We start from the raw sequence: 19409 nt of genomic DNA, 5'->3' as shown, positions 1-19409 counted from the left end.
TCTGAGAGGAGGGGGCAGTTACTGACGGTGAGGGGGCAGTTTTCTGAGAGGAGGGGGCAGTTACTGACGGTGAGGGGGCAGTTACTGACGGTGAGGGGGCAGTTTTCTGAGAGGAGGGGGCAGTTACTGACGGTGAGGGGGCAGTTTTCTGAGAGGAGGGGGCAGTTACTGACGGTTTGGGGGGGCCGTTTTCTGAGAGGAGGGGGCAGTTACTGACGGTGAGGGGGCAGTTTTCTGAGAGGAGGGGGCAGTTACTGACGGTGAGGGGGCAGTTTTCTGAGAGGAGGGGGCAGTTACTGATGGTGAGGGGGCAGTTTTCTGAGAGGAGGGGGCAGTTACTTACGGTGAGGGGGCAGTTTTGTCAGAGGAGGGGGCAGTTACTGACGGTGATGGGTCAGTTTTCTGAGAGGAGGGGACAGTAACTGACGGTGAGGGGGAAGTTTACTGAGAGGAGGGGGCAGTTTTCTGAGAGGAGGGGGCAGTAACTATTATCGAGCGGGGCTGAGATGTGGATCCAGCCGGAGGAGGTGCTCCTGGCGGGGGCGCTGTGGGTCTCGGAGCGGGCGAACCCATTCTTCGTCTTGCAGAGGAGGAGGGGTCATGGCCGAGGAGGGGGTCTGTCCGGTGAGTATCTGACTTTTGGTCCATTTGTTCTTGTCCTGGATTGTGGACCATCTAGGTCCTTTGGGTCTCAGTGTCTCTGGTCATTCTTCAGTGAGTCTGGGCAGTTGTCATGGAAATAGAGCTCCAACCCTGTCTCAGCTCACCTGGACAGGTTTGGTTGTCAGGTAACAAATGACCTGGGGGTTCTGGTCCAGAGGGGCCGGAAGTGTTCAGGAGCACAAGCTTAAAATGAAAAGATATCACACGTATACTTCGTAATACTATTTATGATGCAACATGAATCTAGTCTATTAATTAATAAACACCCATATTCCCAGAAGCTCAGGCCGAGGAGGAGGAGCAGCCATTTTTAAAGGTGATATCGAATGCTTGTATCGCACATATATGTTAGTTATTGAGGTCTACTTGCATATATTAACTTGTTTTCATGGTCAAATATATGTGAGTTATTGAGGTCTACTTACATATATTAACTTGTTTTCATGGTCAAATATATGTTAGTTATGGAGGTCTACTTACATATATTAACTTGTTTTCATGGTCACATATATGTTAGTTATGGAGGTCTACTTACAAATATTAACTTGTTTTCATGGGCACATATATGTTAGTTATGGAGGTCTACTTACATATATTAACTTGTTTTCATGGTCACATATATGTTAGTTATGGAGGTCTACTTACATATATTAACTTGTTTTCATGGTCACATATATATGTTAGTTATGGAGGTCTACTTACATATATTAACTTGTTTTCATGGTCACATATATGTTAGTTATGGAGGTCTACTTACATATATTAACTTGTTTTCATGGTCACATATATGTTAGTTATGGAGGTCTACTTACATATATTAACTTGTTTTCATGGTCACGTATATGTTAGTTATGGAGGTCTACTTACATATATTAACTTGTTTTCATGGTCACATATATGTTAGTTATGGAGGTCTACTTACATATATTAACTTGTTTTCATGGTCACATATATGTTAGTTATGGAGGTCTACTTACATATATTAACTTGTTTTCATGGTCACATATATGTTAGTTATGGAGGTCTACTTACATATATTAACTTGTTTTCATGGTCACATATATGTTAGTTATGGAGGTCTACTTACATATATTAACTTGTTTTCATGGTCACATATATGTTAGTTATGGAGGTCTACTTACATATATTAACTTGTTTTCGTGGTCACATATATGTTAGTTATGGAGGTCTACTTACAAATATTAACTTGTTTTCGTGGTCACGTATATGTTAGTTATGGAGGTCTACTTACATATATTAACTTGTTTTCGTGGTCACGTATATGCTAGTTATGGAGGTCTACTTACATATATTAACTTGTTTTCATGGTCAAATATATGTTAGTTATGGAGGTCTACTTACATATATTAACTTGTTTTCGTGGTCACGTATATGTTAGTTATGGAGGTCTACTTACATATATTAACTTGTTTTCGTGGTCACGTATATGTTAGTTATGGAGGTCTACTTACATATATTAACTTGTTTTCGTGGTCACATATATGTGAGTTATGGAGGTCTACTTACATATATTAACTTGTTTTCATGGTCACATATATGTTAGTTATGGAGGTCTACTTACATATATTAACTTGTTTTCATGGTCACATATATGTTAGTTATGGAGGTCTACTTACATATATTAACTTGTTTTCATGGTCACATATACTGTATGTTAGTTATGGAGGTCTACTTACATATATTAACTTGTTTTCATGGTCACATATATGTTAGTTATGGAGGTCTACTTACATATATTAACTTGTTTTCATGGTCACATATATGTTAGTTATGGAGGTCTACTTACATATATTAACTTGTTTTCATGGTCACATATATGTTAGTTATGGAGGTCTACTTACATATATTAACTTGTCTTCATGGTCACATATATGTGAGTTATGGAGGTCTACTTACATATATTAACTTGTTTTCATGGTCACATATATGTTAGTTATGGAGGTCTACTTACATATATTAACTTGTTTTCATGGTCACATATATGTTAGTTATGGAGGTCTACTTACATATATTAACTTGTTTTCATGGTCACATATATGTTAGTTATGGAGGTCTACTTACATATATTAACTTGTTTTCATGGTCACATATATGTTAGTTATGGAGGTCTGCTTACATATATTAACTTGTTTTCATGGTCACATATATATGTGAGTTATGGAGGTCTACTTACATATATTAACTTGTTTTCATGGTCACGTACAGTATATGTTAGTTATGGAGGTCTACTTACATATATTAACTTGTTTTCATGGTCACATATATGTTAGTTATGGAGGTCTACTAACATATATTAACTTGTTTTCATGGTCACATATATATGTGAGTTATGGAGGTCTACTAACATATATTAACTTGTTTTCATGGTCACATATATGTTAGTTATGGAGGTCTACTTACATATATTAACTTGTTTTCATGGTCACGTATATGTTAGTTATGGAGGTCTACTTACATATATTAACTTGTTTTCATGGTCACGTATATGTTAGTTATGGAGGTCTACTTACATATATTAACTTGTTTTCATGGTCACATATATGTTAGTTATGGAGGTCTACTTACATATATTAACTTGTTTTCATGGTCACATATATGTTAGTTATGGAGGTCTACTTACATATATTAACTTGTTTTCATGGTCACATATATGTGAGTAATGGAGGTCTACTTACATATATTAACTTGTTTTCATGGTCACATATATGTTAGTCATGGAGGTCTACTTACATATATTAACTTGTTTTCATGGTCACGTATATGTTAGTTATGGAGGTCTACTTACATATATTAACTTGTTTTCATGGTCACGTATATGTTAGTCATGGAGGTCTACTTACATATATTAACTTGTTTTCATGGTCACGTATATGTTAGTTATGGAGGTCTACTTACATATATTAACTTGTTTTCATGGTCACGTATATGTTAGTCATGGAGGTCTACTTACATATATTAACTTGTTTTCATGGTCAGGTATATGTTAGTTATGGAGGTCTACTTACATATATTAACTTGTTTTCATGGTCACGTATATGTTAGTTATGGAGGTCTACTTACATATATTAACTTGTTTTCATGGTCACGTATATGTTAGTCATGGAGGTCTACTTACATATATTAACTTGTTTTCATGGTCACGTATATGTTAGTCATGGAGGTCTACTTACATATATTAACTTGTTTTCACGGTCACATATATGTTAGTTATGGAGGTCTACTTACATATATTAACTTGTTTTCATGGTCACATATATGTGAGTTATGGAGGTCTACTTACATATATTAACTTGTTTTCATGGTCACACATATATGTTAGTTATGGAGGTCTACTTACATATATTAACTTGTTTTCACGGTCACATATATGTTAGTTATGGAGGTCTACTTACATATATTAACTTGTTTTCATGGTCACATATATGTTAGTTATGGAGGTCTACTTACATATATTAACTTGTTTTCATGGTCACATATATATGTTAGTTATGGAGGTCTACTTACATATATTAACTTGTTTTCATGGTCACATATATGTTAGTTATGGAGGTCTACTTACATATATTAACTTGTTTTCATGGTCACGTATATGTTAGTTATGGAGGTCTACTTACATATATTAACTTGTTTTCATGGTCACATATATGTGAGTTATGGAGGTCTACTTACATATATTAACTTGTTTTCATGGTCACATATATGTTAGTTATGGAGGTCTACTTGCATATATTAACTTGTTTTCATGGTTAAAAACCTCTCAGTCGCTGCAAACGAGCCGATCAAAATATCTCCTCACTGACGCTCTCGTCAGCCGCGCTGTTTCAGACCAAAATCACACCCCCAGAACGTGGACTGTGTTGTGATTGGCCAGCCAACGAGAGCTTTCCCACTGTCCTGTGATTGGCCAGGTACCTGGAGGTGACGTAATTGGTAGACCAGCTCTCAGATACAAAGCTCCCCCTCTGGCACGGTGGATGCTCTGCATCTCAGCAGCTACAACGAGACTAGTTCTTCTTCTTCTTCTGCGGTTGAATGTACGCAACCGGATGTGCCCGGACTAGTGCCCGCACCACGAGGCGCTACGGTGGTGAGAGGAGTGGTGAGGATTTCTGATGACATCATCAGCATAGGGAAGTGCCGATCCGCTTCGCAGAGCCCAGGAAAACAATAAAACCCTATTTTCTCAGCAGTGCTGAACTGTTTGTTCTGAAACTTTAGGGTTTCATAAACGAGGTAACGACGCAGATACACACACAAACGCAGCGTTAATTGGAGCTTCCGGTCTATGTCGCCTTTAATACAAGATTATTAATCCACCCCAAACCAGGATATTCATGGTTTAGGGTTAGAGAGAAACACATTTTCTTTCAGATTTTCACTTTAGATGACGTCACCATGGTTCTGGTTCCACTGTGAGGAACCTTGGAGTTATTTTTGTCATTTGATTCAAACATAATTTAATGAATTATTAATAATAATTTAATTTCCAGAACAGCCTTCTTCCACCTGCGGAACATTGTGTCCTTAAAGGACGCTGAAAAACGAGTTCTAGCTTTTGTTACATGAGATCAGATTCCTGTAACTCCTTATTCTCAGAATTATTAGAACCTTCCGTTCATTCAAAATGCTGCAGCAAGAGTTCTGACAGGAAGAAGAAAGAGAGACCATATAACGCCAGTGTTAGCTTCTCTACTCTGGCTCCACCTACAGTTTAGAATTACATTTAAAATCAAACAACTTCATGATCAGAACCCTTCATACCTGAAAGACCTGGTCTTACCTTATCACCCTAACAGATCACTTAGGTCCCAAAATACAGGTTTACTTGTGGTTCCCAGAGTCTGTAAGAGCAGAATGGGAGGCGGAGTTAGTTAGAACTGGTTCGGGGAAACCCGGACCAGCTCTTAGTTATGCTGCTGTAGACCTGGACTGCACTCTGTCTCACACTCACTCTGTCACACTCACTCTGTCACACTCAGGGTATGAATATGTCATTAACCTTGTTCTAGTTTGTGTCTTTCCTTCCTTTCCTCTCTCTGTGTGCTCAGGTTGCAGGATCCAGATCCAGTTTATACAGTATCTGTTATGTTATGTATATCATATACAGTATATATGTATATATGTACAGTATATGTATATATATATACATGTACTGTATATATAGATACATACATATGTATATCATATATACAGTAGAGATGTATGTATATCATATACACAGTATATATATATATATATGTATATATGTACAGTATATACAAATGAAATTGAAATGAATTGAAGCGCTAACACGCGGTTGTAGTGTAACTTTGTTTTTGTTCCATTTGAGTTGCACTGAACAACCTTTATGGTTCCAGACTTCCGGCATCATCTTTTCTGATGGTATTGAGGAAACGATTAATATATCTTGGTGTTTAATACCTAACCATGGGCCACTGCCACCATGCGTGCTGCCATCTTGCCATCTGGACTTCATATGTAATTGAATGTTGTATGTAATACATTTAATAATATGATAATTATGACCAAATGTCTTACGTGAAAAGCTCCGCCTACTGACCAATCAGATTCCTTGGAAAATTGCTTTGCTTGTGTGAAGGTCCCCTGGTTCACCTGGTTTACTTCTATCTCTCTCTGTGTCCTGTGTGTGTGTGTGTGTGTGTGTGTGTGTGAAGGTCTCCTGGTTGGGACTCTAGATGTGGTCCTGGACTCCAGTGCCAGAGTGGCTCCATACAGGATCCTTCTGCAGACTTCGGACTCTCAGATCTACTGGAACGTAGCCTGTGGTGAGTGGACTTATCTGGTCTGGTCCAGTCTGGACTGATCTGGTTTGGTCCAGATCGGTCTGGACTGTGTTGTTGACCTCCACTCTGGTCTTTCAGGCTCTTCCAGGAAGGAGATCACGGAGCACTGGGATTGGCTGGAGACCAACCTGCTGCAGACGGTCGCCATCTTTGACAACGATGAAGACGTCACCACCTTTGTCAAAGGGAAGATCTGTGTATGTCACTTCCTGTCCCTCTCTGAAGTATGTCTCTTCTTGTTGTCTTATCACTAAGTGATAGGGATGTCCCGATACAACTTTTTCACTTCCGATACGATACCGACATTGCAGCCTTGAGTATTGGCCGATACCGATATTGATCCTATACGATATCAGCACGAATCATACATACTTTAATTATATATTTTGTAGTGTGGAATGTTAGAATAGACTTGATCAAGTGATATTACTTAAACAGAGAACAATAGCATGAGAAAAACTGACCCATTTATTATTAACCAGTGGTTACATCAATTTTAACCTTCAACATTAGAATATTACATTTTTTCCATGTTTATTTCATACAGTCTATGGTTAATTTCATCAGGAGGAAAGTACCAAGTGCTCATGGGGGTGTTTTCAGAGCAGCAGTGTTTCACACGTAACAGCGTGTCTTCAGAGAACACCCCCCTTGTTTTCACTATTTTGGATTAGCCCAATTTACACAGGGTGACTGACTCGTCCCGCAGGTAAACCCGGAGCCTGGGGACCGGCCCCGCAGACGTACTTAGCTCCGTGTGTGGACCTTCAGGACACATTTAAAACACACTAAGCTCTTGGCATGGCGGGTTTCTGGGGTATAATTAACAAACAGAGGCTGTTGAAAGTCGACAGGGGGCGCTGGTTTATGAAATAATGATGTCTTAGCAGCTTGCCTCAGGATGAGCTAGCATGGTGTTAATGGCTAACTCGTGCTCGCTGTGCGGATTCGTAGCCTCTGATTTCAGAGATTAAAGAAAAAAGTATCACCTCTGAAATAGCAGTAGCACAGACACACACACACTGTTGTTGTGATAATGTGATCTACATGCATCCAACATGCAGAGCCCACGTGATCAAAACGGGCGCTGCTGGATAGAAGAGCTGGAGCGGAATGGACTGTTGTATTGGAGCGTTTATATCGGAGATTTTAGAGGCAGTCCGACGAATTCCGATATGCATTTATTATGATATTGGACCGATATCAATATCGGATCGGGACATCCCTAATAAGTGATGTCACAATTTTCAGGGCATCATAGCGGAGGAGAAACGTCTAAAACAGAGGGAGGAGCCAGAGGAGGACAGTGGGAAATTCCGGGAGGCGGAGATAAAGATGCGGCAGTTGTTCGGGATGCCTGAAGAAGAAAAGCTGGTCAATTATTACTCGTGCAGCTTCTGGAAAGGACGAGTTCCTCGCCAAGGCTGGCTCTACCTGTCCATCAACCACCTGTGCTTCTACTCCCTCCTGCTGGGCAAAGAGGGTATGAGCCATCAACTGTCTTCAATGTGCCAATCACGATAATGATAACAAACCAAGCCCCGCCTCCTGAACACAAACCAAACAGTTCTGTTTGTATGAAGATTTAATGTCACATCAATCAGAGTCTGGTCACTGACACAGGATAGTCATTAACTGGTTAGGGTTAGTGTTAGATTAATTATGGTGGTTGGTTATTAGTTTAGGTAAAGGTTAGCCATTAACTGGTTAGTGTTTATGTAAGGGTTAGGTATTAACTGGTTAGTCATTAACTGCTTAGTGTTTATGTAAGGGTTAGTCATTAACTGGTTAGTCATTAACTGGTTAGTGTTTATGTAAGGGTTAGGTATTAACTGGTTAGTGTTTATGTAAGGGTTAGGTATTAACTGGTTAAGGTTATGGTTCACCCACACCTTCCTGAGGAGCTGAATTGAAAATGAGACGTTTGTTAGCTGATCATCATCTGAATATGAATGAATATCTGCTGACAGTGAGCGAATGAAACACACCATATAAACATAACATAACCCCCCCCCCCCAGTGACCTTGGTGGTGCCGTGGACTGAGGTGACCCAGCTGGAGAAGAACGCCACCCTGGTGTTTCCGGAGAGCGTCCGCGTCAGCACACGTCACACAGAACGCTTCTTCTCCATGTTCCTCAACATCAACGACACATTGGCTCTGATGGAGCAGCTCGCTAACATCGCCATGCGTCAGCTGCTCGACAACGAGGCCTTCGCCGCCGACCGCTCGCTGCCCAAACCCTGCAAGACGCTCAAGAACGTCTCTGTTCTCAAGAGGTGTCGCTCTGCTCAGTGACCCCGCCTCTCACTATCGCTGACCTGTGATCTCACACCTGACCAGCTGTTTCCTGTCTGTCGTTGCTGCAGGGACCTGGATGCCCGGGCGAAGAACGAACGCTACCGCACCATGTTCCGCCTGACACAAGACGAGCGCCTGGACGGTCACACGGACTGCACGCTGTGGGCGCCGTTCGCCAAGACGCACGTGATCGGTCAGCTGTTCATCTCCAACAACTACATCTGTTTTAACAGCAGAGAAGAAGAAGTGTGTCAGTTGATCATCCCACTACGAGAGGTACACACACACACACACACACACACACTCACAAACAGTACCCATAATGCTCTGCTCCTCCTCAGGTGTCAGTCGTAGAGAAGGCCGACAGCAGCAGCGTTCTTCCGTGTCCCGTCTCCATCAGCACCAAGAACAAGATGAACTTCCTGTTTTCAAACCTCAAAGACAGAGACTTCCTGGTCCAAAGAATCTCCGATTTCCTGCAACGCACGCCCGACAGCCCGCTGCCTCCCACTGTATGCCACTTATACTGCCACCGTGTGCCTGAGTGGTGCCACTGCAAACAGCTTACTTGTTGTTGTGTCCTCAGATGTCCTCTCCTGCAGGACCTGAGTCTGTCCACAGGGGGCGTCACTACCACAGTGGTTTGCCCACAGCCAGCCAGAGCCTGCTGCAGCTGTACCACGTCACCACCACGGCCACCACAGAGGACTTGGGTCCCAGAGCTGTGAGTTCAAGTCACCAACCCATCAAATGCTGGTTTTGTGAGACTCCTCCCCCTCATTCTGTAACTCCTCCTCCTCCCACAGATGAAGGAGAAGATGAAGGAGGAGGTGTGGAACATCCATTTCTCAGAGTTTGGTCGAGGTGTGTGTATGTACCGAACGTCCAGAACCAGAGAACTGGTCCTCAACGGGATTCCAGAGAGTCTGAGGGGGGAACTGTGGCTGCTCTTCTCAGGTCAGAGCTCGCTCTCTCTCTCTCTCTCTCTCTCTCTCTCTCTCTATAAACCAACAGTTCATAGAGTTGTCTGTCTGTCTGTCTGTCTGTCTGTCTGTCTGTCTCTTGAATGTTCTCTCTCTCAGGAGCACAGAATGAGATGGACTCTCACCCTGGTTACTATGGCGACCTGGTTGAACGGGCCATGGGTCAGTGTTCGTTGGCGACAGAGGAAATAGAACGGGACCTCCATCGCTCAATGCCTGAACACCGGGCTTTCCAGAACGAGACTGGCATCGCTGCTCTGCGCCGCGTCCTCACCGCGTACGCTCACCGCAACCCAGGCATCGGATACTGCCAGGTTATTATATGTGTGTGTGGCTGCTTCTATAGGCCCCGCCCACTGTCTCCTGACACCCTCTGTCTCTTCAGGCCATGAACATCGTCACATCCGTCCTGCTGCTCTACTGTCCTGAAGAACACGCCTTCTGGCTGTTGGTGGCGCTGTGTGAACGAATGTTACCCGACTACTACAACACCAGAGTCGTAGGTCAGTGTCCACCTGACTACAGCAGGCTCAGTGTCCTCTGTCTTCTGATGTGTCCTCTTGTTGGTCCTCTGCAGGAGCTCTAGTGGACCAGGGTGTCTTTGAGGACCTGACCCGGCTCTTCTTGCCTGCTCTTCATGAACACATGCAGGATCTTGGTGTGATCTCCACCATCAGTCTCTCCTGGTTCCTCACTCTCTTCCTGTCAGTGATGCCATTCCACAGCGCTGCCCTGCTGGTCGACTGCTTCTTCTACGAGGGCATCAAAGTCATCTTTCAGGTCTGAACCCGTTTCTGAACAGTTTCTGACCCGTTACTGACTGGTTATTACTGTCCAGTGAGTCCTGGAGTGTATTTGTGCCCTCTGTGACCTCTGATCTTGGATTCCTGACTCTACCTGCAGGTGGCACTGGCTGTTCTCCATGACAACATGGACGCTCTGTTGTCCTGCAGTGACGAGGGAGAAGCTATGACCATCCTGGGCAGGTACGAGTCTGAGTCTCAGTGGACAGGTCTGAGTGTTAGAAGACAGGTCTGAGTCTTAGTGGACAGGTCTGAGTCTTAGAGGACAGGTCTGAGTGGACAGGTCTGTGTGTTAGAGGACAGGTCTGAGTCTCAGTGGACAGGTCTGAGTGGACAGGTCTGTGTGTGTGTGTGTGTGTGTGTGTAGGTACCTGGACCACGTTGTGAACAGACACACAGTGTCTCTGAACATCCCTCACCTTCATGCTTTGCTGACGAGTGGAGACGAGCCTCCACCTGAGATCGACATCTTGGACCTGATCAAGTCCTCTTATGAGGTCAGAGCAAAACTATGACCCTGGCGCCCCCTACAGTCTGTCAGCCTAACTTTCTTCTTCTTCTCTCTTCAGAAGTTCGGCAGCCTGCGCTCTGATGTCATTGAGCAGATGAGGTTCAAACAAAGGTTAAAGGTCATTCAGTCGCTGGAGGACACAGCCAAGAGGAGCGTGGTGAGTGACTGAGGTACAGGAAGCTAACATGCTAGTGCAGGTGAGTATTCATGTGTATGTGTGTGCAGGTCAGGGCGATGATGACAGAGTCTGCGTTCAGCATCGATGAGCTGGAGGAACTCTACTGTCTCTTTAAGGTGATGATGAAGTCATTGTTTTTGTTTGTCACTAACTCTCTCCTCGCTAACTCTCTCCTCGCTCCTCACTCCTCGCTAACTCGCTCCTCGCTAACTCTCTCCTCACTAACTCTCTCCTCGCTCCTCACTCCTCGCTAACTCGCTCCTCGCTAACTCGCTCCTCGCTAACTCTCTCCTCACTAACTCGCTCCTCACTAACTCTCTCCTCACTCCTCGCTAACTCGCTCCTCGCTAACTCTCTCCTCGCTAACTCGCTCCTCGCTAACTCTCTCCTCGCTAACTCGCTCCTCGCTAACTCTCTCCTCGCTAACTCTCTCCTCACTAACTCGCTCCTCACTAACTCTCTCCTCGCTCCTCACTCCTCGCTAACTCGCTCCTCGCTAACTCTCTCCTCGCTAACTCAATCCTCGCTAACTCGCTCCTCACTAACTCTCTCCTCGCTAATTCACTCCTCACTAACTCTACTTACTTTACTTTACACTTGTAAACATGTGTGTGTGCGAGCGTATACATATACGTGTGTGTGTGTGTTTGTATATGTGTGTGTGTGTATAAAATAATTATTATTATACTGAACAAAAGGAAACTTCACAGTCTGACTCCGCCCCCTGTATTTTGGCGTCCTCAGTCCAAACACATGACGAGCTGTTATTGGGGCTCCAGAAGTTCTGCGGCAGAGCGCCACGACCCGAGTCTTCCGTACCTGGAGCAGTACCGCATCGACCCGGCTCAGTTCTGCCAGCTCTTCGCGGCGCTCACCCCCTGGGTGTGTGGAGGCCACACCCCTTCATTGTCAGCACGCCTCTTCAGACTCCTCGACCAGAACCAGGATGGACTGGTCAACTTCAAAGAGTTCATTACTGGACTCAGTGAGTCCTGGTTCTGCTTCTGGCACTCCTGAGGATCTGATCATTTCAGAACCAGACCAGAATTGACTTTGTTCTTTTCCTTTTTGAGTGTTTTTGTGTTTATTTGTTCTGAGATTGTTTGTTTGTGTGTTGCAGGTGTGATGTATCATGGAGACATGACAGAGAAACTCAAACTGTTGTACAAGCTCCACCTACCACCAGGTAACAGTTGTGTGGATTTGGGCCTGTTGCACCAAAGTAGAATTAAGAAATCCAGGATTTCTGAAAAAGCGAGTCTTGACTTAGTGTGTTGCACGAACGCCTGTTCTACACTGTTCTACACTGTTCTATACTGTTCTTTACTGTTCTCTATACTGGTCTTTACTGTTCTCTACTGTTCTCTACTGTTCTCTACACTGTTCTCTACACTGTTCTACACTGTCTTTACTGTTCTACACTGTTCTACACTGTTCTCTACTGTTCTACACTGTTCTTTACTGTTCTACACTGTTCTCTACTGTTCTACACTGTTCTATACTGTTCTCTATACTGTTCCTTACTGTTCTACACTTCCCATACTGTCTTTACTGTCTTAACTGTTCTACACTGTTCTCTACTGTTCTACACTGTTCTATACTGTTCTCTATACTGTTCTTTACTGTTCTATACTGTTCTACACTGTTCTATACTGTCTTTACTGTTCTACACTGTTCTCTACTGTCTTTACTGTTCTACACTGTTCCACACTGTTCTCTACTGTTCTACACCGTTCTCTACTGTTCTACACTGTTCCACACTGTTCTCTACTGTTCTACACCGTTCTCTACTGTTCTACACTGTTCTCTACTATTGGATACATCAGGATTTCATGCAAAACAAAAGCAAGGTTATTCTACAAATCTAACTTAAAAAAGTCAATAATAATAATAATAATAATAATAATAATAATAAGTTATTAATAATAATAATAATAATAATAATAATAATGATGATGATAATAATAATAATAAGTTATTAAGAAGAATAATAATGATATACGTTAGTAGTAATAATAATAATAACAATAATAATAATGATAAGTTAATAATACATTACAAATTTACTTTGCAGTGTAAAATCCTGGACAAGGTTTGATGTTGCTGCTATGTTGAAACAATTTCACCTTGGGGATGAATAAAGTATTTCTATTCTATTCTATTCTATTCTATATGGATCTGTGTTCACAACATGAGCTTTTACTGCGACTGTAAGAGAACGTGATTTGTGAAATGACAGATTAATATTCTCATAGAGTTGCATTTGTGTTATAGCAATTTATGGCCAGTAGGAGGTGCTATAGGGTGTTCAGAGAAATCACAAATACATGATCACCGACTTTATCACATACAGTTGTGATTTAAATCATGTCTTTATTTAAATGTCCGTCACAGCGTTGTGGGCGTGTCCTAACTGACACACAAATAATTGACTCCTCCTCCTTCAGCTGACGTTCAGAAATTTGTGTGTCCTTCACAGTGAGGACATCCCAGAAGTCTTTGTAAAACATTATTTAAAAAACAGAACATATGCAGTGAAGTCATTATAATAATTCATTATAAACAAACACAAAAAAGATTATTGATCATTGTGAAATATTTTCTGCTGATTCTTCATTTTATTGAATGACTAAACATAAGAAACTCCAGCAGCTTTATTTGACCTTTGACCTGGTCAAACTCTTCTAATATTTCTGAAATAAAGTTTTATTTCCAGGTTAAAAACATTGAAGGACAATAGTTTGTCTCTCAGTGTGAGACTAAAAAAGACTGATACAAAAATCACTTCTTCTACAACTGTGTTTAAACATAAACTTGATTTGACATCACAACTGTGTAAATAGAGCAGATTTATTTACCCTAACTTAAATCAACAGTCAACGACAGCATTTAGCTTCTTGATGACAGATTTAATAGAAGAAGAGAGTGAGCTGGGTTAGTGGACAGAGGACATGTCCACTGTCTCTGTGTGTGTGTGTAAGAAACTGTCCACTTTAGAGGATCCATTATCTGGCTGGAGACGCAGCTTGTGTGTGTTTTAGGATCTGACCTATGAACCCCCACCCCTGATGTTTCAGCTCTGTGTCCTGAGGAGGCGGAGTCTGCTCTGGAGGCCACAACCTTCTTTACTGAGGGAGAAACACAAGGTAATAACTGATCAATAAATACTGATCAGTTCTAAATTCATATCAATACAGATGCTGTTGTAGTTAAGGTGTGATGAGGCCGTAGGTTGTGTATATGATAGTAACAGTTATTTGTTTCCATTAACTATAACAGATGATCTATACTAACTAACAGATGATCTACACTAACAGAGGAACTACACTAACTAACAGATGATCTATACTAACTAACAGATGATCTACACTAACTAATAGATGGTCTATACTAACAGATGATCTACACTAACTAATAGCTGGTCTATACTAACTAACAGATTATCTTCATTAACAGATGAACTACACTAACTAACAGATGATCTATACTAACAGATGATCTACACTAACTAATATATTATCGATACTAACAGATGATCTACATTAACAGATAAACTACACTAACTAACAGATGATCTATACTAACAGATGATCTACACTAACTAACAGATGATCTACACTAACTTATAGATGATCTATACTAACTAACAGATGGTCTATACTAACTGATCTACACTAACTAACAGATGATCTGTACTAACCAATAGATGATCTATACTAACTAATAGATGATCTATACTAACTAACAGATGCTCTACACTAACTAATAGATGATCTATACTAACTAACAGATGATCTATACTAACAGATGATCTACACTAACTAATAGATGATCTATACTAACTAACAGATGATATACACTAACTAATAGATGATCTATACTAACTAATAGATTATCTATACTAACTAACAGATGATCTACACTAACTAATAGATGGTCTATACTAACCAACAGATGGACTACACTAACAGATGATCTACACTAACAGATAAACTACACTAACAGATGATCTATACTAACAGATGATCTACATTAACTAACAGATGATCTATACTAACTAATAGATGATCTATACTAACAGATGATCTACACTAACTAACATATGATCTATACTAATGATGATCTATACTAACCGATGATCTACACTAACAGATGATCTACAATAACTAACAGATGATCTATACTAACAGATGATCTATACTAACAGATGATCTATACTAACAGATGATCTACACTAACAGATAAACTACACTAACAGATGATCTACATTAACTAACAGATGATCTATACTAACAGATGATCTACACTAACTAACATATGATCTATACTAATGATGATCTATACTAACCGATGATCTACACTAACAGATGATCTACAATAACTAACAGATGATCTATACTAACAGATGATCTATACTAACAGATGAACTACACTAACAGATGAGCTATACTAACATATGATCTACACTAACAGATGATCTATACTAACCGATGAGCTACACTTACAGATGAACTACACTAACAGATGATCTACACTAACAGATGAACTACACTAACAGATGATCTACACTAACAGATGATCTATACTAACAGATGAACTACACTAACAGATGAGCTATACTAACAGATGATCTACACTAACAGATGATCTATACTAACTGATGAGCTACACTTACAGATGAACTACACTAACAGATGATCTACACTAACAGATGAACTACACTAACAGATGATCTACACTAACAGATGATCTACACTAACTAACAGATGATCTATACTAACTAACAGTTGATTTACACTAACTAACAGATGATCTATACTAACAGATGATCTATACTAACTAACAGTTGATTTACACTAACTAACAGATGATCTGTACTAACTTATTAATGAACTCTGTGTTGTTGGTGTTTTGTTTGTGTGTGTGTGTCTCTCTACGTGTGTGTGTTGAATGATCAATACATTTTTTATATCATTTAATTTAAATTTCTAATTCTACTTCAAATCTCTCTTCTCTCTTCCTCCTCCTCTTCCTGTTGCTCTTTCTCTTTTCTTCTCATCTTCCTCCTGTTGCTCCTCCTCCTCTTCTGTCTCCTCCTCCTTTTGCTCCTCCCTTTTAATCCAGACTCCTCCCTCGTGTCTCACCTGGACTCTGTGCGGCAGCAGGAAGTGACAGGTGGGTGTTGCTGTGATTGGAACATGTGAATGTGCTCAGGCCCCGCCCACACTAAGTGATGTCATAGCACAAGCAGGAAGTGTAATGATTGTTGTTTGAACAGGTAACGACGGGAAAAAGGAAGCAGGAGAAGGAGAGAAGAAGAGAGGTGAGTGATTGAATGAATGAGTGAGTGAAATAATGAGTCCATGAGTGAGGGAATGAGTCAGTGAGTGAGTGAGTGAGTGAATGAGGCAGTGGGTGAATGAATGAGTCAGTCAGTGAGTGATTGAGTCAGTGAGTGGCACCTCCTGCTGGTGAACATGAATGTTTACATATGAAGAGATGTGCAGATGAAGTGACCTCTGACCTCTGGCTGCTGCAGAGGTGAAGGACTACAGGTTTTATCTGAGGATGTGGACCAAAGAAAAGGAGACCAAGACTGAGACCATCAAAGACCTGCCCAGGATCAACCAGGTGAGACATCACCATGGAGATACCCGCCCCCACCCTGCCCTACACACACACACACACACGGTCTAACTGTGTGGTATATTACCCTTGTGTACATTTACGGTATATTACACTTGTGCACGTTAACTGTATGTTACACTTGTGTACGTTTACGGTATATTACACTTGTGCACATTTACGATATGTTACACTTGTGCACGTTTACGGTATATAACACTTGTGCACGTTTACGGTATATAACACTTGTGCACGTTAACGGTATGTTACACTTGTGTACGTTTACGGTATATTACACTTGTGCACGTTAACGGTATATTACACTTGTGCACATTTACGATATGTTACACTTGTGCACGTTTACGGTATATAACACTTGTGCACGTTTACGGTATATAACACTTGTGCACGTTAACGGTATGTTACACTTGTGTACGTTTACGGTATATTACACTTGTGCACGTTAACGGTATGTTACACTTGTGTACGTTTACGGTATATTACACTTGTGCACATTTACGATATGTTACACTTGTGCACGTTTACGGTATATAACACTTGTGCACGTTTACGGTATATAACACTTGTGCACGTTAACGGTATGTTACACTTGTGTACGTTTACGGTATATTACACTTGTGCACATTTACGATATGTTACACTTGTGCACGTTTACGGTATATAACACTTGTGCACGTTTACGGTATATAACACTTGTGCACGTTTACGGTATGTTACACTTGTGCACGTTTACGGTATATAGCACTTGTGCGCGTTTACGGTATATTACACTTGTGCACGTTTACGGTATGTTACACTTGTGTACGTTTACGGTATATTACACTTGTGCACGTTTACGGTATATTACACTTGTGCACGTTTACGGTATATAACACTTGTGCACGTTTACGGTATATAACACTTGTGCACGTTTACGTTATATTACACTTGTGCACGTTTACGGTATATAACACTTGTGCACGTTTACGGTATATAACACTTGTGCACGTTTACGGTATATTACACACTGCACGTTTATATTATTATTATATAATATATACACTGTTCTCAGTAGACTACTTACTTGTCTAACAGCTGATCACGCTCATGGAGTCAGAAACTCCGCCTTCATGATTCAATGTAGGGGCGTGGCTAGTCACACAGACATCTGACCTCTCTCTGTGTCTCTCTCTCTGTGTTAAAGGAACAGTTCATAGAGTTTTGTAAAACTCTGTATAACCTGTTCAGTGAGGAGGAGGCGGAGCAACAGCTCTATCACGCCATTGCCACTGTGGCCAGTCTCCTGCTGCGCATCGGCGAGGTCGGCAAGAAGTTCAATAACGGCACAAACAAACCTGCTGCTGCTCAGGCCCCACCTCCTGTTCTGGCCATGCCCCATGACTTTGTGGAGGGGACATCAGCTGAGTCTCAGGTGTTTCAGGCACTGGCCGACGCCCAGCTTGAGCCCATGGCTCCTCCCATGCCTGACGAGGACGTCCAAGACGACACGTCGGTGTCGTCGTACTCTGTGGTGAGTTCGGGCTCGCTGCCGTGTGATGACATCGGTGATGACACAGTGCTGGTGGGCAGTGGCGAGCAGAGGCAGGGCAGTGAGCAGAGGCGGGGCAGTGTCCTGGACGTGGATTGGTCGATCACCTTTGAGCAGGTGTTGGCATCGCTGCTGACCGAGCAGCCGCTCGTTCAATACTTTGAAAGGAAAGAGAACATCCAGAACAAGATGGCCGCCTGTAAGGCTCAGCGGGCAGTGGAACGTCAGATAAGCTCCACCTCTGACCACGAAGTCTCCCAGCATTCAATCTGAGTCACATTAGCTGAATCAGATGACGACATCACTGTTAGTGAAGGTTGGTCTGAGGTGCAAGGGTCCGACGTCGCTGACCTACACATGGGTGTGGCTAAAAGAATTGGCCACACCCTTTAAACCATGTTTGACTGACATTTTTAACATTTGTCTGAATCTTAAGAAGTTTATGCTTTTTTAAATCATATATAAAAATGGACCAGGAAAGAAGAATCTATTGACTAGCCACCAGGGGGCGATTCTGCTGGTTGTTTGAATGGAAGTGTGTTAAAAAGGTGACGATTTGTACTCTTGTTTGTCAGTTATTAGAATTAATGTCAATCTATGCATTATGTTCACTTTGACAGGAAAAGACTCACACACACACACTACAAACCTGTGTGTGCGTGTGAGTGAGGGAGACTCACTTACTTGTTTTGAGCAAATCACTGAAATTAATTTTCCACAGATTAATCTTTTCTTTATGTAACAGCGATGTAAATAGACACACAGTTGCTGACATGAACACATGAACACATGTCAGTCTATGATGTTTTAAACGCTCCTAAATAAAGTTACAGACTCATTTGTTATAAGAAAATGGGACTTGAACGTTGAGTAGAACATTTTCTTTATCCCATTTTAATCCACACGATAGCGAAATAACTGCAAAAAAGTTATTCTGCCACCGATGCGCCTTCATGGGAGGAGGAAGGCGA

At 41.6% G+C, this 19409-nt stretch overlaps 1 protein-coding gene across 2 annotated transcripts; it reads left to right on the top strand.

Moving 5' to 3' along the window:
- The first annotated feature begins 418 nt into the window (after positions 1-418).
- Positions 419-19302, top strand: LOC131472614 (TBC1 domain family member 9B). 2 transcript variants are annotated; one of them, XM_058649977.1, is made up of 23 exons: positions 419-624; positions 6360-6470; positions 6567-6712; positions 7740-7971; positions 8509-8767; positions 8858-9065; positions 9131-9301; positions 9376-9513; positions 9596-9746; positions 9872-10086; positions 10158-10275; positions 10350-10552; positions 10676-10758; positions 10943-11072; positions 11145-11243; positions 11312-11380; positions 12009-12249; positions 12385-12450; positions 14342-14410; positions 16389-16439; positions 16543-16587; positions 16804-16895; positions 18094-19302. In XM_058649977.1, exons 1-23 carry the CDS (start codon positions 507-509, stop codon positions 18709-18711), a joined length of 3633 nt encoding a protein of 1210 aa, XP_058505960.1. In that variant the 5' UTR covers positions 419-506; the 3' UTR covers positions 18712-19302. The 2 variants fall into 2 exon arrangements, with proteins under 2 accessions (XP_058505960.1, XP_058505961.1); XM_058649978.1 differs by having other exon boundaries at positions 422-624; positions 6567-6685.
- The last annotated feature ends 107 nt before the right edge of the window (positions 19303-19409 follow it).

The sequence above is a fragment of the Solea solea genome, chromosome 14, assembly GCF_958295425.1.
Source record: "Solea solea chromosome 14, fSolSol10.1, whole genome shotgun sequence".
In the NCBI taxonomy this organism is placed as follows: domain Eukaryota; kingdom Metazoa; phylum Chordata; class Actinopteri; order Pleuronectiformes; family Soleidae; genus Solea; species Solea solea.
This window is presented reverse-complemented; position numbering and strand designations above follow the sequence as displayed.